The sequence below is a fragment of the Coregonus lavaretus genome (genome assembly GCF_964263955.1).
Source record: "Coregonus lavaretus genome assembly, chromosome: 33".
Taxonomy (NCBI): Eukaryota; Metazoa; Chordata; class Actinopteri; order Salmoniformes; family Salmonidae; genus Coregonus; species Coregonus lavaretus.
In genome coordinates, this window is record NC_140020.1 from 6,951,665 (window position 1) to 6,974,514 (window position 22,850).

At 41.1% G+C, this 22,850-nt stretch overlaps 1 protein-coding gene across 1 annotated transcript in view; it reads left to right on the forward strand.

The window, feature by feature from the left end:
- Window positions 1-20,092: 20,092 nt before the first annotated feature.
- kcnk3a (potassium channel, subfamily K, member 3a) overlaps window positions 20,093-22,850 on the forward strand; it is a gene marked incomplete at both ends in the record, with an annotated part of 57,585 nt that continues 54,827 nt past the window's right edge. Inside the window, one exon of the mRNA XM_084151475.1 lies at window positions 20,093-20,375. Coding sequence (XP_084007601.1) covers window positions 20,093-20,375 — 283 coding nt within the window. The remainder of the gene's footprint in view (window positions 20,376-22,850) is intronic.

The window sequence follows — 22,850 nt, forward strand, 5'->3', positions numbered from 1 at the left end:
TACATCACTGGGGCCACGCTTCCTGCCATCCAGGACCTCTATACACCAGTCACCCAAGTCATAGACTGTTCTCTCTGCTACCGCACGGCAAGCAGTACCAGAGCCCCAAGTCTAGGTCCAAAAGGGTCCTTAACAGCTTCTACCCCGAAGCCATAAGACTGCTGAACAATCAATGAAATGACCACCCGGACAATTTACATTGACACACCTCCTTTTGTTTTTACACTGTTGCTAGTCACTGTTTATTATCTATGCATAGTCACTTTACCCCTACCTACATGTACAAATTACCTAAATTACCTCGAGTAACCTGTACCCCCGCACATTGCCTCGGTACCGGTACCCTCTGTATATAGCCTCGTTATTGTTATTTTATTGTGTTACTTTTTTTTTAAACTTTAGTTTATTTAGTAAATATTTTCTTAACTCTATTTTCTTAGAACTGCATTGTTGGTTAAGGGCTTGTAAGTAAGCATTTAACGGTAAGGTCAAAACCTGTTGTATTCGGCGCATGTGAAAAATAAAATTTGATTTGAAATTGAGAAATGTGTGACATTTTGGCCTTAAACAGACCTTCTTAGAGACGCTACAACAATGAGCCTGTAGATGCTACAAAGCCAGTCTTGGTGTCATTTGAAACCATATCCTGTGTTCTGAAATATGAGTAGTGTTTAGATTAAGAATACATTTCTGCACATACATTTATGGATAACTAAATATATAAATGTAAATATCTCTAAAGTACCCTAACTTAAATTTGTTATTCCTCAATAATGATTTTGGATACAGATTTAAAGGTATGCCAAACATCCTTCCCCCAAATGACCTTTTTATGGCATTCATTTCAGAAAGATTCAAAACTTGGGCCAATCTCAAATGGAATTACCCATTAGGGGAGAGTGGGGTAAGTTGAGCCTTTTTTTACATTCAGCATCACTCCGTCAAGGGAAATATAGTATTCTTTCTAACAAAGATATCTACATATATTCCAGGATGATGTGTTTTCCTGGAAATAGTCAGAATTCATGTAAACATTACAGTTTTGAAAACATAGCTTGTCCAAAAACAGTGGTCTCTTGGCACAACTTACCTCAGGTATGGGGTAAGTTGAGCCGCAGGACAGGGTAAGTTAAGCCGCCTACACATTTCTGTACTGAATGAAATATTACCACTTAAAACCATTTCTATCTTTATTTTCCAAACACAATTCAACACAATCGCTTTTTGTCTATGAATCATTTTTTGTAACTTTTAATACAGGCGTAACACCTAACAAACACTTTGTACTTTTTAAAAACATTTTTAGTATAGGACCTGTTGTTACCTCATATCCCAGCGGTAATGCCTTGCGTTATGCCTGGGAAGAAACTTTTCAATTTGCTCAACATGCTATTGGCTCAACTTACCCCATTGGCTCAACTTACCCCAAGGCAAACATTTTGACTATATTAGCCCACACAGCTACAAGGATGCACTTTCATGCTAGGTTTAGGACCTCATATTGAAGCTTATAAATACCCCAACTGATGTATAGAACAATCTTTAAATGGTGTACTTTGATTTAGATACAAGCATCATGAAACCTCTAACACAATCAATTAATTGACTTGGTGAAAATCAGTTTTTTGGACTTAACTTGCTTTTCTTCCTTCACAGACCTCTTCCTAAATATTTGGTCAAATTATACATTTTGTGTATGGTTTCCTAGACACAATGGCTGTTCAACTTACCCCTTTGACTCAACTTACCTCACTCTCCCCTACTCAAACTGTGACCTCACAACCCATAGATACATTCTGTGAACAGCTAAACTAGCCTTTAGTAGTTGGGTACACATGACAGTAAATTACTTGTGTTCACGGATGTGGTTCGGTGGGAAAAACAATATGAATCACAATAGATTTCTATCAAGATTGTTGCTTTTGTCCATTAGTTTTTCATGTGCAGGGCTGAAAAACAAAATCTGGCCATGTTTTCCAGGATCTGGCTAATATCCTTAATCAGACTAACTTGTTTTGTGAGTATTTTCAATGACTGCCATGTTTCCCAGTCCCACTCTATTTTGAGACCCAGGCTTTAATTATTCATACATTTCTCTTCACTTATGCCTTTCTTATTACAGATAAATCAATCTAAGCAAACAACGATCTGCTGCCTAAAGCCACAGGACAAATTAGCTAACCTTTCCACCAAACAGACTAATTAAGTTCCTGCTGTCCATGCTTATCAGAATTATTTGGCATGCATGGAAAATTACAGGATAAATCAAGGATAGAGATGGGGATAAATAATTCACATAGGCAGATGGCATAGGCTAATATGATATTTGACATAGTGTGTTTTAATGCATTGATGATTAAAAGGGACATCCAAAATCGAAGTTTGTCCAACGTTTTAAGACTTAAAGTAGTCTAATGTCAAGATGAATCCCCATCCCATGCCATCGATTGTGTAGATCCAGCTACGTTCCTCAGCCCTATGCCTCAACCCAAATGAATGAACAACACAAGCATAGTATTGAATTAAAATGGGACATGATATGGTGCTAATGTTTTCCATTCATTTAGGGTTGTGGCATACAGGTGAATCTAGAAAATAGATGGCCTGGGACATGGATTTATCTCAACATGAGATAGGTTTCCATCCAATTGGCGACAGATTTTAATGTGAATATTCTCAAATCTGCATAAAACAATATGCACATTCTCCCACCAGAGATGTGTTTCCATCAAACAGACTTGTTGCAGATAAAATGATGTGTGTGATGACGTAGTGCACATAAAAATAACTTTTGCGATTACAGCCTGAATTTAAAATTGATTACATTGAGATTTTGTGTCACTGGCCGACACACAATACCCCATAATATCAAATTAATAAAAAATGAAAAGCTGAAATATCTTGAGTCAAAAGTATTCAACCCCTTTGTTATGGCAAAGGGGTTGAAAACTGAGGATGGATCAACAACATTGTAGTTACTCCACAATACTAACCTAAATGACAGAGTGAAAATAAGCAAACCTGTAGAGAATAAAAAATATTCCAAAACATGCATCCCGTTTGCAATAAGGCACTAAAGTAAAACTGCAAAAAATGTGGCAAAGAAATTAACTTTATGTTCTGAATACAAATCTTTATGTTTGGGGCAAAATCGAACACATCATTGAGTACCGCTCTTCATATTTTCAAGCATGGTGTTGGCTGCATCATGTTATGGGTATGCTTGTTATTGGCAAGGACTAGGGAGTGTTTTAGGATCAAAATTAATGGAATAGAGCCAAGCACAGGCAAAATCCTAGAGGAAAACCTGGTTCAGTCTGCTTTCCAACAGACACTGGGAGACAAATTCACCTTTCAGCAGGACAATAACCTAAAACACAAGGCCAAATATACACTGGAGTTGCTTATCAAGATGCCATTGAATGTTCCTGAGTGGCCTAGTTACAGTTTTGACATAAAACGGCTTGAAGAATTTAAAAAAGAATAATGTGCAATTATTGTACAATCCAGGTGTGCAAAGCTCTTAGAGACTTACCCAGAATGACTGACAGCTGTAATCGCTTCTAAAGTTGATTCTAACATGTATTGACTCAGGGGTGTGAAAAACGTATGTAAATTAGATATTTTTGTTTTTCATTTCCAAAAAATGTTTTCACTTTGTCATGATGTGTTATTGTGTGTAGATGGGTGAGAAAAAAATATATTTAATTCATTTTTAATTCAGCCTCTAACACAACAAAATGTGGAATAGGTCAAAGAGTATGAATACTTTCTGAAGGCCCTGTCAATGGATTTCCATCGCATTTTCAACTCTACTGATGATTTTGTCACAAAAAAAACTTGCGTTGTATAGCGAATGTGCCCACTCTGGTTTTGGCACGTGCACTCTAGCCAACAGCTCGCAGATACAGTGTGATTATTATGGATAAGAGCAAGATTAGATGGGCATCAAATAGATTTGTCAAATGGCAGCAAAGCATCGATCATCATGTCAACAGAATAAGACACTATATTTATTGGAAAGGAGCATCAAGCTCATCACTGTGCACTTTCACCACCTTGTGAAGTTCATCATAATTTATTTCATCTTTAGCCTAACAAACTGCATCGTTTCCCAACGAGTCGTGGTGGGAGGACAACACACCATATTATCGCGTGACTCCAAATTTACTTCGATATGATAGTTATTATATAAATATTTGCACATAAAGGCGTTTCTACTGCCTTTTCTTGCATAATTGTTTTTACAGACACAAAAAGCTCCCACCATGTCGAACAAACATTGTCTTTCGACATTTATAAAATTGTACCGGCATTTCCTGTTTCCATCAGCCCAGACTTTTTCATGCGTCAGGTAATTCATCCGCATGAAATGGTTGGATGGAAACTGAGGTCTGAAAACATCTGACAAACTTTGATTTTGGAGTGAAAATGTCTCTAAGTATTTAACGGCAAGTGAATGTTAATTTGGAGAGCATTTACATTTAGATGGTGTTGGAAAGGGTCAGTTGGATGCACCAGGCTTTTGGAAAATGCATGCTTGTTGTTATGTCTGCAACAGTTGTCCTTGTTTCAAGGGCCTAACCACACAGACATACATACTCCTTTGATTATGTGTAATTTCTGTCACCCTAAATGTAAAGGTGCCAACAGTTTCCAACAGTATTTATTCCAAAGTGAAATCTATTTCAAGGATACATTTCAAGGATAAAGTGTTTAATCATTCAATAAAGTACTTGATTAGAAATCAAATGGCTGCTGGCTCCTAAAATGAGCTAATCAGTTTCAATAAGTTACTAATTTCACGGGGAATGACCCAGAACTCTTCAATCGGCACCACTCTACCATGTCAATATGTCAAGAGGTCTTTGGATCAGAACAGAGGGCAGGTGCACAGTAATGTCCACGGTACTTCTTTCTCACAGATAAGCTACATTGGGGATGATTCGTATAATGTGGCATTGAGGGCCTTTTTCCACCCATACTGTGATGATGAGAGGCAGGGAAGAAGCCTGCAAGGGGTAGGTGTCTCAGGTGTCTCTTACCCACTGCAGCGTCATGGCTAATAAATACTGTAGATCCAGCGATCGGAGGGACAACGTGTGTATCAGAGATGGAGGTGTTTGCCTGAATGGGCACAAAATCAAAATGCATTATCGCTTCAGGAGAAGATATGGATTTGTGCCCTCTGGCCTTGTTAATTTGAACATAACTAAATCAATAGCCCAAAACCCTTTTAAGACTCAACTAGGTTTTGTGAATGGGACATTGAGGATCGTTTAGAGTGTAAATTGCCCATGATAAACAGTATTTTCGATGAGATCAAATAATGTGATTACGGTTACGTTTTATATATGAAAAGATATGTATTAAATCAAATGTATGCATATGAAGACCATTAAAGGGAAATAAAATATTTAAAGGGAACAAAGGCATTGCCATTGGGTTGATTTACTTCCCCCACACAGCTTTAGTATGGCAAGATGAGCGCTAAAAGGAGCTTAGAATACATTATGTTGATTGGTTCTCTTAGATCTGCTGTCTGTGGGCATCAGAGATTGATCGTGGACTGTGAGCATCAAAGAGACTGATCTGCTGTCTGTGGGCATCAAAGAGACTGATCGTGGGCTGTAAGCATCAAAGAGACTGATCTGCTGTCTGTGGGCTTCAGAGAGACTGATCTGCTGTCTGTGGGCATCAGAGAGACTGATCGTGGACTGTGAGCATCAAAGAGACTGATTGTGGACTGTGAGCATCAAAGAGACTGATCGTGGGCTGTGAGCATCAAAGAGACTGATCGTGGAATGTGAGCATCAAAGAGACTGATCGTGGGCTGTGAGCATCAAAGAAACTAATCGTGGGCTGTAAGCATGTCACCGCAACTCGCAAAACTAGGCCAAACATGACTGGGTTGAGTGTTTTTACACCCCATGGGACACACTAATGACGGTTCAACTAGACTAGACAGAATCACATCTCAAAGTACAGGTTACAACAAGTACAGGTTGTTGTTGTTGCTTCCAGGATATGAACCACAAGAGAAAGGAAACATAGTGTATATACGCTTAGGAAAACATTGGTAATGGGCTGAACATCTTCATAATGCAATAGTTACATTGAAATGCCTTATGAGCTATGCATAATGCATTATAATGCATCACATAGGTGCTAGTAACTGCTTATAAACAACTATGACTACATTCATAGAGCCTTATGACAAAGTCGTTTATGAAGCAAAGTCTTACAACTTTGTTGTAAGGTCACAACCCTCACAAACCCAAACTTCACATGGGGTCACATGCGGTGCCCAGCTACCTGTCCCTAGCTGTTGTTTCTGCTCCTTAAACTACCCCGCCAGTGGCTGAGGCGCTTTTATATATCTCAAACGGCATGCTTCAAAGTGTGTGCCATCAAACTGAAGGCCTGCTCATGTAAAAGGGAAATGAATGGGCAAATTTGTTTTGCATGGCCCGGTGCCCCTTGTGGGCGGGGTTTGCTCAGAAATCTCCACCCACCCGGGGCACCGGGCCATGCAAAACAAACTTGCCCAATCACTCCATGCTAAATCACAGTTTAAAGGGACACACAATGCTACAAATACAGCGTGACACTGATTATGTCGGGTGGGCTCACCACTTTTCCCCTTAGTATGTCTCCTTAATGCTTAGGATCCCACAGTCTTAAAGGCCCACTCCTAAATTCTGAAAAACAACAAAATGGCAGCCCTGCTACTGGGGAAATGTAACCACTCTAAATGTGTAGATGGATCTATGGATGCAAGGACTGAGAAATGGGCTCAAATTATCACAGAGTGGGCCTTTAAAGGGCCAGTCAGCAGTTGAAACAATAACGACTTTCCCCGCCACTGTTTCAGTTAAAAGGATGAGGCTGGAGAAATGTAACCACTTGCAAATTCATAGACAGAGCTATGGATGCAGGAACTGACCATCCATGATATCAACATTATAATTTTAAGCATGTTTTAAGGCTATACAGTGTTTGTTTTCATTTATTTGTTTACAAAAATGTTGGGGAAAAAATTATATTTTGGGTTCTGATTGGGTACGACAGTTGAACTAAGCTCATGAGGCATTTATATTCTTCAAGAATCAATGGGTACATATCAATAAGTCCAAAAAAGGGCTTGAGAGGATGGCTAGAATGGAGGTGTGATGTCAATTAAATTGTTGGTGCTTTTCTATTCTATACATTTCTAGGTTCTATGTTTGTGCTTTTCTATCAACCAATTTCTGTGTTCATGCAAGTGACTGACTGAATGAATCCTCACTATCAGTAGCTGCAATTTGGTAGTACGCACAGACCTTTGTTTTGAGAACGAAATATATCTCAGTTTCAAGGTCTCAGCTTAGAGAGAAGAAGCCTTGTGAGGTATTGGTCTGTCACATGTTATGAACCATTATTGGTCAGTCACATGAATGGAACAAAGCAGTAATGATGAATGAATTATGCTAAATCATGCAAATATATCTTGTCTGTATAGCCGTATATAAGACAACTGCTGGGACTGCCCCAGCAGAGCTCCTGATTGACATGTGTACTATGGTACATTGAGTTGGTTGGAACCTCTCCAGCGCGCTGATAATAAAGGATGATTCATTTAAGATTGACTTTGAGTGTCCCTGGTGGTAATTTCCACGACATGGTGGTGAATTTCCACGACAGAGGATAGTGTGCTTTGTTTTTTAAACGAGTGTAGGCTCATTGATGTGGCTAAGCCTTTATCTTGTTGTATTTCTTTTGTGTCTGCTGTGAGATAGTGGAGCTCCTTTTGATTTCTTGACTGAAGATCTGAGCTAGCTTTGTAACATCGATCTTGCAGAAATATAGATAAGAACAGAGCAATAAGATGGTATCTTATAAATAAATAATGCTATTTGGGGCTGGCTATTTCCTCCTTTCCCAGGAACAGGCTCCTGCTGACCTCCATCAGTGCATAGGTTCTATACCATCTACCTTACATATCAGATACTGGCGTGTCTGGCCACCTCATAATAGAAACCTATGACACAACAACACATCACTTTTAAAGGCAGTCTGATATTTTGAACTTGTGGCCGAAATAAAACATTTTTCCAATAATATATGCCATTTAGCCAACCCACTATCCTGGCTTTACAAGTGCAGTGCTCTACCAACTGAGCTATAGAAAATCACAGGTAAAACAACAATTATTTTGTTGTACAACATTGGTAAGCTCAGGACATCGTTCTTACAGCTTAACAAGTTGACACTTCAGTGGGCCTTTAAACATGACTTAACAGGGACTGAAATGAGATGCAAGCAAATTTGACTTGATTTGATGTAACTAATGCTAGCTCAGCTTACCATGTTCCCTTACCGCTTCCAAAGAACACTGTACTGTACATTTGGGAGGTATTGTATGCATAATGAAAACATTCAGTCTTGTTTACCTATTAAAGTCATTGAGGTAACAGAGGAGTGTTCAGAGTCCAATCCCCCAATCCCCCAAATTACAAAGTTACACTTTCTTAATTCTCCCAATGCACATGATGAGTGGGACTCTAATGTAAAAGTTTGTGTGGTGTCTATCTACAGTAATACACTCCACAGAGTGATGCCCCTGGGCTCCCTGGCTCTCCCTGCCCCACTGCCTCTACTTCCTGTCCCTGTAATGAAGGGCCCCGGTCAACCCCTATCGCCCCCAGTCAGGGGTCAAGCCTGGCCACCGACTGGACCGCTGATCCGTACGGCCACAGCCCAGGACATGTCAGGGATCATGCCTGTGTCTTGCTGACTCTGTGGGGGGAAATGGCACTGGACGCCCCCATCCACATTGCCTGGAGCCTAGGGCTTGGGGCCTGAAGAATGGAGCTTGGTGTTTGGAGTGTTCACACTGCTTCTCACAGAAGCTTGGTCAAGTTGGTTGTTGATCATTGCTACAGTCGTGGTCAAAAGTTTTGAGAATGATACATATATTTATTTTCACAAAGTCTGCTGCCTCAGTTTTTATGATGGCAATTTGCATATACTCCAGAATGTTATGAATAGTGATCAGATGAATTGCAATTAATTGCAAAGTCCCTCTTTGCCATGAAAATGAACTTAATCCCAAAAAAACATTTCCACTGCATTTCAGCCCTGCCACAAAAGGACCAGCTGACATCATGTCAGAGATTCTCTCGTTAACACAGGTGAGAGTGTTGACGAGGACAAGGCTGGAGATCACTCTGTCATGCTGATTGAGTTAGAATAACAGACTGGAAGCTTTAAAAGGAGGGTGGTGCTTGAAATCATTGTTCTTCCTCTGTTAACCATGGTTACCTGCAAGGAAACACGTGCCGTCATCATTGCTTTGCACAAAAAGGGCTTCACAGGCAAGGATATTGCTTCTAGTAAGATTGCACCTAAATAAACAATTTATCGGATCATCAAGAACTTCAAGGAGAGAGGTTCAATTGTTGTGAAGAAGGCTTCAGGGCGCCCAAGAAAGTCCAGCAAGCGCCAGGACTGTCTCCTAAAGTTGATTCAGCTGTGGGATTGGGGCACCACCAGTGCAGAGCTTGCTCAGGAATGGCAGCAGGCAGGTGTGAGTGCATCTGACTTTTAGAGGATGGCCTGGTGTCAAGAAGGGCAGCGAGGAAGCCACTTCTCTCCAGGAAAAACATCAGGGACAGACTGATATTCTGCAAAAGGTACAGGAATTGGACTGCTGGGGACTGGGTTAAAGTCATTTTCTCTGATGAATCCCCTTTCCGATTGTTTGGGGCATCCGGAAAAAAGCTTGACCGGAGAAGACAAGGTGAGCGCTACCATCAGTCCTGTGTCATGTCAACAGTAAAGCATCCTGAGACCATTCATGTGTGGGGTTGCTTCTCAGCCAAGGGAGTGGGCTCACTCACAATTTTGTCTAAGAACACAGCCATGAATAAAGAATGGTACCAACACATCCTCCGAGAGCAACTTCTCCCAACCATACAGTTTGGTGACGAACAATGCCTTTTCCAGCATGATGGAGCACGTTGCCATAAGGCAAAAGTGATAACTAAGTGGCTCGGGGAACAAAACATCGACATTTTGGGTCCATGTCCAGGAAACTCCCCAGACCTTAATCCCATTGAGAACTTGTGGTCAATCATCAAGAGGTGGGTGGACAAACAAAAACCTACAAATTCTGACAAATTCCAAGCATTGATTATGCAAGAATGGGCTGCTATCAGTCAGGATGTGGCCTAGAAGTTAATTGACAGCTTGCCAGGGCGGATTGCAGAGGTCTTGAAAAAGAAGGGTCAACACTGCGACTCTTTGCATAAACTTAATGTAATTGTCAATAAAAGCCTTTGACACTTATGGAATGTTTGTAATTATACTTCAGTATACCATAGTAACATCTGACAAAAATATCTAAAAACACTGAAGCAGCAAACTTTGTGAAGACCAATACTTGTGTCATTCTCAAAACTTTTGACCACGACTGTAGACACCCATTTTCAAGTAACTGTAACTAGGCCACTCAGAAACATTCAATGTCGTCTTGGTAAGCAACTCCAGTGTATATTTGGCCTTAAGTTTTAGGTTATTGTCCTGCTGAAAGGTGAATTTGTCTCCCAGTGTCTGTTGGAAAGCAGACTGAACCATACTTATTAACTCAATACATTTCAGTGTTAAATTGATTATTAATATTGAAAAAATTCTAAAAACAAAATTCCACTTTGACATTGTGGGGTATTGTGTGTAGATCAGTGGCACAAACTCTAAATTTAATCAATTTTAAATTCAGGCTGTAGCACAACAAAATGTGGAGAAAGTCAAGGGGTGTGAATGCTTTCTGAAGGCACTGTAAGCTCATGTAACCCAATATTGCAAGCTCTGAAATTGGTAAAATTTAGAATACAAGTAGTCAGTTGTCTGTCATAAATACACAAACAAACAGCATTAATTAGTCTTGGAAATATAGACCTATAAACACAGAGATAGAATAGGTGGAAATATCAACTATTCATATTTATGATGAATGTAAGCATTACATTTTGGTAGCTGAATAATAGACATGTGACAATAATCTGTCGATGTGCCCTTAAGCAAGGCACTTAACCCTAATTGCTCATGTAAGTCGCTCTGGATAAGAGCGTCTGCTAAATGACAAAAAAAAAAGAAAAAAAAAATCATGTGTAAATATGAATTTTGTAGATGAGATGCTTTTTTCAGAATTGTGTACAATACTCATGTCCATAAAGACTGTTTGGGTGTAAATCTATTTTATTCTGCCTTCCCCTGCACATAAATTGCCCTGGTGTTATTCTGTCTTTAAAAGGGTTTCATAAGGCTCTTTCATGACACAAGCACATAGCAGTGTAACTAAGTTACAGGAAAGCAACCTGTAATACAACAGTCAGCCACTCTAGCAGCTCTAACATTTCCCCTCCTTTCCCCACGAAAACAACGTGTGCAAGGTTGATTGAAAGTCTTTGAGGTGACAGGACATGAGTGTGTCCTAGCAGGGTGAGGAGACAAAGTAACCAGTAGTGGTTGTAGTTCTGGGGCCTGACCAGCTTGCACAGCTAACTGGTCATTCTGGGCAAGCTGCAGCGACAAGGGCAGTATCCTTCCTGTATTATTGGCAGGGTATTCAGGGCTGTGTGGGGATCAGTTTCCATTTCTACAACAGTTTGGTACAGACACTCAGCAGATGCAGCTTGCATGCCAACGAGACTCATTGACTAACCTGAATGTTATCTCAGCCTGAATGATGCTGGGGATACTCCAGTAGTGGAATGGTTGGTTGTCTGGTTGTGAAGGAGAGTCTGTGAAAGGGCTGTCACAAACAGACCTGCCCTTAGATCTTTCCAACACCTAATTGACCTGTGGTTGAAATTGTTTATGTTAAATGTGGCAAAAAGTAACACATGTCACGTCCTACCTGTTCATCAGGAGATAAGGAGAGTGACAGAACCTGTGAGGGTGACCTCAGGTTACCTAGAGGTTACTTAGAGTGTAGGCCATAGACTATGACTATGAAGCGTTGGTTAATCCACAAACATATAAAGGAAACCCCAACATAAAGTGTCTTAATAGGGTGATAACACCTTAAATGTGCCTTGGCATAGATTCTACAAGTGTCTGGAACTCTGTGGGAGGGATGCTAGACAATTCTTCCACGAGAAATCCCACCATTTGGTGTTTTGTTGATGGTGGTGGAAAACGCTGTCTCAGGCGCCACTTCAGAATCTCCCATAAGTGTTCAATTGGGTTAAGATCTGGTGACTGAGACACATGCGCACGCACGCATGTACACACACACACACACACACACACACACACACACACACACACACACACACACACACACACACACACACACACACACACACACACACGCACACACACACACACACACACTGTCACGCCCTGGCTCTGGGGACTCTTGTATGTTGAGCCAGGGTGTTAGTTTCTTTGTGTAGTGTCTATGTTTCGTTTTTTATGTTCTGTTCTAGGTTATGTGTTTCTATGTTGGCCGGGGTGGTTCTCAATCAGAGGCAACGTGAATCAGCTGTTGCTTGTTGTCTCTGATTGGGAACCATACTTAGGCAGCCTGTTGTGCACTTGTGTTTTGTGGGATCTTGTTCCGTGTAGGTTTGTGTATGACCGAGGACTTCACGTTTCGTTTTGTTGTTTTGTTATTTGTATCGTGTTGCTAAGTACACTATTAAAGAGATGTACGCATATCACGCTGCGCCTTGGTCCACTTTTCATGACGAACGTGACACACACACACACACACACACACACACACACACACTTTAAACCCCCTATGCTCATTTAAGACCCCTCTTTCAAAGTCACTGAGATCTCTTATTCTAGCCATGGTAGCCAAAATAATGGTAAACTATGCATTTTTATACATGACATGACCCTAAGAATGATGGCATGTTAATTGCTTTATTTACTCAGGAACCACACCTGTGTGGAAGCACCTGCTTTCAATATACTTTGTATCCTTCATTTACTCAAGTGTTTCCTTTACTTTGGCAGTGACCTGTACATTAGTTAAACGGTTGCAGAGGTGGTGGAACTGATCAAGCATGGTGACCACTATCTCCCAGTCAATCCCCAGCCACCATATACAATGACATACAGCATCTGTGTAGAAGTTTGACCATCCTAAGGGAACTCTTGTTTGCCATTGATGCCTTTATGTCCTTATAGGGATGTTGGGATTGCTGAACAGTTTCCCAGACCAATGCATGAGTCACCACCACATGAGAGCTCATTCTTCACATGCTAGTCCAGTTCAGGTGTCACATGGGCTGGCCAGCTATAGTTGGTAGCAAAATAGTATGAGAGCAATACAAACAAGCACTTTTCAGATGTTGAATGGCCTCCTGACAAGTGGCAGTCCAGTTGCATGATGTCTCTGTCTTTATGAACTGCCAAAGGGGGGACTGATGGTGGAGTGGGCCTATTGAGGACAGTTCTGGGAAATTCAGGATGGCATTGGAGAGGTCAAATCAAATCAAATCAAAAATCAAATCAAATGTTATTTGTCACATGCTCTGAATACATTATGGCAGGCCTACTGGATTCCCAACATAGTTGAATTGCACAAAAAAATCATCTTGAGTACAGGTACACAAATCTGAAATATGTTTCTCATTTAAAACACATACAGATGATTAAACCACCATTTAATGGTATTGTGGCAGCCATATTGGATTTTGGACGCCATAATGGATTTGGAGTCAAACCTAATTGCAAGATGCTGAACATATAAAATCCACAGAGGAACCTTCGACTGACAAGAAATGACCGTTTTCACTGTCTCAGCCCACTTGTTTTCCTTAGAGACGATTAGATTACCACAACATCAAAAAAACTGTGTAACTGTATGTATTTTTGGCAGGCAGGACCACACAGCACTGAATGAGAAGAAATTTGGCATGGAAAGTTGTCTATCAGCTACCAAAAAGTCAAGCTTACGTTCATCATAAATATTCATAGTTGATATTTCCACCTATTGTGTCTGTGTGTTTACAGGTCTATATTTCCAAGATGCATTAAGATATCCTGATGTTGTTTGTTTGTGTATTTAGCACAGACAACTGACTACTTGTATTCAACATTTTTGCATTATCAGAGCTTGCAATATTGGGTTAACTGAGCTATGTGGCCCACCCCCTTCTAGCCAGGCATCATTCTGGACCTTTTGAGTTTGGGTGAAGTGTCACAATATTTATCAATTTTACAATTTTTGCTCTAAAATATTTTTTCACAACCATCCATTTAATAAATGGGAGACATTAGAGATGTGAAAAAACATTTTTGTTCTACCCCGGGTAGGTATATCTCTTGTTCTACCCCGGGTAGGTATATCTCTTGTTCTACCCCGGGTAGGTATATCTCTTGTTCTACCCCGGGTAGGTATATCTCTTGTTCTACCCCGGGTAGGTATATCTCTTGTTCTACCCCGGGTAGGTATATCTCTTGTTCTACCCCGGGTAGGTATATCTCTTGTTCTACCCCGGGTAGGTATATCTCTTGTTCTACCCCGGGTAGGTATATCTCTTGTTCTACCCCGGGTAGGTATATCTCTTGTTCTACCCCGGGTAGGTATATCTCTTGTTCTACCCCGGGTAGGTATATCTCTTGTTCTACCCCGGGTAGGTATATCTCTTGTTCTACCCCGGGTAGGTATATCTCTTGTTCTACCCCGGGTAGGTATATCTCTTGTTCTACCCCGGGTAGGTATATCTCTTGTTCTACCCCGGGTAGGTATATCTCTTGTTGAGGATTGGCCACTAGCCTATCAGGACTTCCTATCATCACCAATGAGTGGTGAGCATATCAGATTGATGTTTCCTTTGTTGATTGACTCTCCTGCATTTCAATTGAACTGAATTGAATCGTTTTTGGGAGGGGATTTTGGATTTAAATTACATTTGATACTTTTTGATTGGACTCAATCTCATTTTGGTTTTGTGACCTTTGAACTTTATTGATTGAATTGACTATTGACTTTTGACTTGCTTTGATTGCTGGCAATAACCAATACTGAAAGCCTTATTGCATAACATTTTGAGTTGGTTCAAGATTTCTGTTGCTCTATTGCTACAATTTCATTACTAATCAAAGCTTTCATCTGCTTTGCTTTTGGTAGACACTTACTATCTACATACTCCTTGCTATACTGCGGAAAGGTCAAGGGGTGAAATTATATCCTGCATGGTACCCAATCATGCTTTAATATAGCACATATTTTCACGAAAGGATGGGTCATTTTGTTGTTCTTCTTGTGGAGTGCTTGAAGGATCCCCACAAGAGCTTGGCCCTGGTTTCACTTTATCTTTGCCAAAATACAGCCAGTAAATGTCTTGTCCTGTTTTGCACGACAGCACTCTCAATAATGTGAAAGTATTTACTGCGTTGTGGACATTTTTGTGGTTTAAATGTATCGCAATCGTCAGGGCTATGTGGAAAAACAATTTTTAAGAGGCACCTTTTTGGAATTAAATGTAATTGATTCATTGATCGTATCGACCGTTTCAGAGCCTGTGGTCTTTGGACCACAATGGCAGGATTTAGGATAGGGCTCAGTCTTGGTTCAATAGACTGAGCTGAATATTGAAGATAAAGCTATTTTTAACATGCCCCACATGTGCAATAAAACACTGACTGCACCAGGAACTGCCACAATGTTACAAAGACCATAGAGAATAATCTGAGTTTAAGATATGTTTTAATATTCTCTTCCATTTTTGTGAATTCAGATTTATTCCTGTTGCATTCCCAACTTGCTGTGCGTGCGTCATTCATGATTGTTCATGAAATGCCTTGAGACACTAGCTAGATTCTAGGCAATGACACAGCACGGAAAAAAAGTGTAAGCTATTATTCACTCCCAAAACGTATCGGTGCACACATCGGAATCGCCAACGTCACAGGACGAGATAAATACTGTGACACGGTGAAACAAAGGGGCAGGGGAGTGCACGTCCTTATCATAGCGGGGACAATACTACGTCAAAATAAGGACCAACAGGAAATAATAAAAGCTGATAAAGATTGCCTTCAGTTTCTATCTGAGCCCTCAGTCAGCACTCCCTTGCAGACCTGGGTTCAAATACCATTTGAAATCATTACAAATACTTTAGCTTTGCTTATTTGAGCTTGTCTGTTGCAATGCAACCAATAGAAATGTATCTAAAAAGCAAACCCTGCCCATCAGGCACAACAGACAGGCTAAAGCAAACGCTTAAAGTATATTTTAATGATTTCAAATAGCTCCCTTGGCAGTTGATTGAACGTCATACTCATCATCTATTGGTCCCCGGCTCCCATTGACGTAGCACAGACCAGATCTTAGGATGTGACACTGTTGATCCTATTTGAATGAACATTGTAATCATTCACTTTTACTCCAGCTCCCACTGATGAAGCCTATGAGAGAGACAGATCCTAGATTGTTATGACACAGTTTTTACCGGAATTTTGCAACCCTAGCCTGTCATGTTTACCTCAAACTGAACCTTTATAAACGTGACTGATAATCTTATTAACTTTGGAGCGGACTCTTAAATTGGTGGCTGATGCTTGTACCTTTATTTGGTTTATAGACAACCTGCCAAGTACACATCTTCAACTTCCATGAATTATAAATGAAACAGAGTGGGCCAACCATTCACATATGACAATCCATGACCATTACTGTGGGGATAAATTAAAAAAGTATGCATGTAAAACAATGGTTAGTCGTGTCTCTCACCCAATGTACTGTATAGAGTTGCAGAGTGAGGCTCTTCTACGAAGTGTCTTGTGGATGAAATAATAGTTCACTGACATTTAGGTAGGTGTGAAAATAGCCTTGAGCTAAAGCCAAGCCGAGCAGCAGGCATAAGAGAGCAGTAATTACAGCTTGCTTCTGAACAGGTCAATGCCAGTACTATTAGCCTAGCCTTTTGTGTCTGTAGCTCTGCATGCTATGGAAGCTCATTCCCGCCACCCCGCCAAAAAAATTTATAATGTCAATACTATCTCAACATTTCGAGACACTTTCTCAAAATGTGGAGATGGTAGATCATACAGGATATATTGTTTTCATTTGTAGCATTGTGGGCGAGTTCCGTCTGTCCACGTTGCAGAGATCCTCACAGCAAGGCCACCGGCAAATGTGTGGCGAGCTGGCATTTGCCCCAGCACTCTTGATTTGGTTTAATGCAAAATATTCACACAAAGAAAGAGGTTGTTTAGACTGATTTGCCTCATGATTTGTCAACTTGTGCACAATTAATATGTGCTTCAGTCTGATCAACTGTAGCCTACTGATAACAACCACAGCTAAGAACCACAGCACAAATTTGGTATACAGTGCACTCTGAAAGTATTCAGACTCCTTGACTTTTTCCACATTTTGTTACGTTACTGCCTTATACTAAAATTGATTAAATTAATTGTTTTCCTCATCAATCTACACACAATACCCCATAATGACAAAGCAAAAACAGGTTTTTAGACATTTTGCAAATTCATTAAAAATAAATAACAGAAATACCTTATTGACATAAGTATTCAGACCCTTTGCTATGAGACTCAAAATTGAGCTCAAGTGCATCCTGTTTCCATAGATCATCCTTGAGATGTTTCTACAGCTTGATTGAAGTTCACCTGTGGTAAATTCAAATGATTGGACATGATTTGGAAAGGCACACACCTGTCAATATAAGGTCCCACAGTTGACAATGCATGTCAGAGCAATTGTCCGTAGAGCTCCGAGACAGGATTGTGTCGAGGCACAGATCTGGGGAAGGGTACCAAAACATTTCTGCAGCATTGAAGGTCCCCAAGAACACAGTGGCCTCCATCATTCTTAAATGGAAGTAGTTTGGAACCACCAAGACTCTTCCTAGAGCTGGCCACCCGGCCAAACGGAGCAATCGGTGGAGAAGGGCCTTGGTCAGGGACGTGACCAAGAACCCGATGATCACTCTGACCGAGCTCCAGAGTTCCTCTGTGGAGATGGAAGAACCTTCCAGAAGGACAACCATCTCTGCAGCACTCCACCTATCAGGCCTTTATGACAGAATGGCCAGACGGAAGCCACTCCTCAGTAAAAGGAACATGACAGCCCGCTTGGAGTTTGCCAAAAGGTACCTAAAGGACTCTCAGACCATGAGAAACAAGATTATCTGGTCTGATGAAACCAAGATTGAACGATTTGGCCTGAATGCCAAGCGTCACGTCTGGAGTAATTCTGGCACCATCCCTACAGTGAAGCATAGTGGTGGCAGCATCATGCTGTGGGGATGTTTTTCAGCGGCACGGACTGGGAGACTAGTCAGGATCGAGGGAAAGATGAATGGAGCAAAGTACAGAGAGCTCCTTGATGAAAACCTGCTCCAGAGTGCTCAGGACCTCAGACTCGGGCGAAGGTTCAACTTCCAACTGGACAACGACCCTAAGCACACAGCCAAGACAACACAGGAGTGGCTTCGGGACAAGTCTCTGAATGTCCTTGAGTGGCACAGCCAGAGCCCGGACTTGAACATGATCGAACATCTCTGGAGAGACCTGAAAATAGCTGTGCAGTGATGCTCCCCATCCAACCTGGCAGAGCTTGAGAGGATCTGCAGAGAAGAATGGGAGAAACACCCCAAATACAGGTGTGCCAAGCTTATATCGTCCTACCCAAGAAGACTCAAGGCTGTAATCACTGCCAAAGGTGCTTCAACCAAGTACTGAATAAAGGGTCTGTATACTTATGTAAATGTCATATTTCCGTTTTTTTTAATTTTCATACATTTGCAGAAATTTCTAAAAACCTGTTTTTGCTTCGTCATTAATGGGTATTGTGCGTAGATTGATGTGGGGGGAAAAAATTATTTAATCCATTTTAGAATGAGGCTGTAACGTAACAAAATGTAGAAAAAGTCAAGGGGTCTGATTACTTTCCAAATGCACTTCGGGTGGCTAGGCTACCTAGACCTTTTCAATCCAACATGATTGACTGGAATAAATCAGTCAACACAATAGTGATGACTACTGGGTGGTTCACTTTTAAATGACAGGTACAAAGGCCTACACGATGCAACCCTGCATTAAGCAAGCTCAGCCCTGCTAGTTCTATTGTCCAATGGCAGATGTTGTCTCTTTGTCTGTGTAAAGGACCCCCATTAGTTTAGTTTGAAAATAGAATTCAGTGAACAAGTACAGGGTTGCTGCAGTTTGACAGGGTTTTCATGTTTTTATGTAAAAAATATATATATACATATGACTTGATTAGAAAAAATCTGGTCCCAATATAAAAGCGTTTTTCAGCTGATTTATTACTATGTCATACTCTACAACTAGGGTCCAGAGTTTTACCTTGTTAGGTTAGCCTACCAGATCAGGAAAAACTCTGGGCCCCAGGAAAACAATTTCCCCCCACCACTCTGGGATGCCACCTCTGAAATCACCTCACAATGGAACAAATGAAGAAAGTAAGGTCTAATATCTTGAGATTTCAAGTCAGTATCTTTGAGATAGTATTTTGCAATTTTGACTTACCTATCTCGACATTTTGAGATAAGTAAGTAAAACTTTGGAACTACTATATACAAATGTAGAGATATGTAAGTCAACATTTTGAGTATCAACATTTGGAGATGCGGGAATTGGCTTCCATAGCATGTAGCTGTCTGTTCTGCACTCATTTGTTGCATGTGAGAGGGTTGCCTTGTTGCTTAGCCTACATTATAAAACGAATAATTGTGACAGATATGTTTTTCTTATAATGCAATATCCAACAACAGCACTATTTTAGCTAATGATGATATTACCATGAATGTGTCGTCTACAGTAGCCTACCTCCCCCTTTCTGCATACATACATACTGTACATACGTAAGCACAGACCCTAAGCACGCACTCAGGCAGGCACGCGGTGGGAGGGCGGTTGGAAGGGGTGGTGCTGAAACGAACAGCTCCGAGAGTAAATGTGCGCTTGGGCAAATAAAGTCATCAGAGAGCTTTCGGCGCGCCACTGTCTCTGTTGATAGAGCCAGCCTCGCCATGAACCAGCCGAGCTCCCCATCCTTACGATTCGCGTTTAAATGTTTGGAGCCCGTCTACTCACCCTAACCATGAAGAGACAAAACGTGAGGACCCTTGCGCTCATCATTTGCACGTTCATCTACCTGTTAGTTGGCGCGGCTGTCTTCGATGCCTTGGAATCTAAGAAGGAGACGACCCAGAAGAAGAACGTGTACGACAGAAAACAAGAGCTTAGGAACAAATACAATCTCACTAAACTCAACTTCGATGAACTCGAGGAGGTGGTGTTGCAGCTGAAGCCTCACAAAGCCGGGTTACAGTGGAAATTCGCTGGATCATTTTACTTCGCAATCACTGTGATCACGACCATAGGTAAGATTTATTAAACCAGTGACGTAAATCTTACCTGAATATGTTGCACTTGATTGTGCTGCATAAATCAAAGCAAACACCTAGGTAGGCTATGCTCAGGCTACGCGCCATGGCCTTGCAAGTTCGAGAAGTGATTCGAACTATTGCCTTTACGACCTTGCTGAAGATGACTCGTTTATCACGTTTCATGCTATTTTTAGTTGACAATCAATATTATTTTGCTTCAGTCTATTAGGATATGATATTATTATTAGCATAGGCTTGTCTGAAGCAAACAGAGAAATACATTTAAAATGCGTTTACAGTATATTTCTAAATGGTTGCATGGGTATGAGAGTTTGCAGCAAGTTTGGGAATCCTTAAGATAAACTTTATTCTTATATGTTTAATAGTGAGATACCATAGCAAACGTGGTGTTTAATCGTGTTATGACCCTGCTGCTTTTTGGATGGACTTCTCTAAACATTAACACTAACACTAAAGCTTTGGAGTATGTCTTACAAATCAATCCCTCACAACCCTAGAATAAATATTATCGTTAACAGATTGTCGTCCTAATCCTCTCAAGAGCTGGAATAGTAATGGCAGTTCAGCGGCATCAGGTGAAAATGCTCAGCCTAACCAAAACGTGTTATTTTTAAAAAGTCTCTACGGATAATATTTTGTATGCTAAACAAAATCATCTCATCCTAATATTTAATTTTGAAAGTGCTAGTAAAAAAAAACAGGCACCCTGTATTATAAGCTCAGTAGACAGGCTAATGTCAACTGCCCCCTTTGGATATTACCCCTAATGATACGAGGATAGGAAAAATGTTGAAATAGGAGAGAATAGTGTGGTCTCCTTCTTCACACGTGGAGAAAAAAAAGTAGTCGATCTTTGGAAAATTACTGGACATGTGGAACCATTAGGGGTCTTGCTACAGTATTTGTTTTCCACAGGTGATTTGTTTTTTACTACCTAAAGACAAATGTAGCCTACATGATGGGGAATATACACTCACCCTCATCCCTCACTCACCCTCATCCCTCATTCACCTTCATCCCTCATTCAACTTCATCCCTCACTCACCCTCATCCCTCACTCACCCTCATCCCTCACTCACCCTCATCCCTCACTCACCTTCATCCCTCACTCACCCTCATCCCTCACTCACCCTCATCCCTCACTCACCCTCATCCCTCATTCACCTTCATCCCTCATTCACCTTCATCCCTCATTCACCTTCATCCCTCACTCACCCTCAGCCTCACTCTTCCTCATCCCTCACTCACCCTCATTCCTCACTCCCACATTTCCCACTATCACCTGTTATCCCACAACCTCACTCACTCATTCATTCACTCACATTCTCTCTCACACACACACAAGTTCAACCCTACCATCACCCTTGTACCACCCTTATACCTCACCCTCACTTTTATTCCCTGCCTCACTCTCAACCCCTCCCCCCCACCATCACCCTCACCCCCCCCTCTCACACACACAAGTTCAATCCTACCATCACCCTTGTACCACCCTTATACCTCACCCTCACTTTTATTCCCTGCCTCACTCTCAACCCCTCCCCCCCACCAACACCCTCATCCCAATCCTCACTTCCACCTCAGCCTCCGCTCCGTATTGGGCCACCTGGGCCAGTTGTGGCAGGTGACCCAGGGTGGTGGTGCTGGTAACCCTAGCACATGTAGAGGACTAATTGGATGCGAACCCGATCCAGGTGGCTGAAACGGCATGCTGTAATTGTGAGCCCACCGGCTGGCAGTGACACAGTGTTTGGCTTTTCACTCCGCCATTAAATATTGATGACAACACCAGAGCTGCAGTGTTTAACTGGCCTCCCATCCACTCTACTATATTGTGTATTGTATACTGTAGTCACACAATGACACACAGTCATGACCCCTCACACTCACACAATAACGCACAGTCATGACCCCTCACACTCACACAATAACACAGTCATGACCCTGTGTGTAGACACACCGAACCACAACCATAACACTGACGACGCAGACACACAGCAACATCTTTAGTGAAACCGCATAACCTGGACACAAAGCCCCAAGGCACATTTGTTATTGTTTTTTGTTTTGTTTAGGAGACAGAGGAGATGAGCATCCAGGATGGTGGTGAAAACATGTGCATTACATACTCTGCTGTTCTATTGCACGTGCAATAATGTGCAATGATGTCAGAGGGATATAAACCTATTCATTTTATGAAGTAATGTCTTAGTTCATTTCTTTGCAAACGGATGTGGCAGTTTCAGCATTACTGATCCCATTTTTAATATTTTATTTTGTTTGTAAAACCACAGTCTCTTTATATAGACTTATTGCGGTCAGGACCAAGCTAAAAATGAAGATAAAGCTGTATAATACAATTACATTTTTTGTCTTTATCATTTTTATGCATTGATGAAAGAAACATCACATGATGCAAAATGTCTCACATTTCACAACTTTAATTAG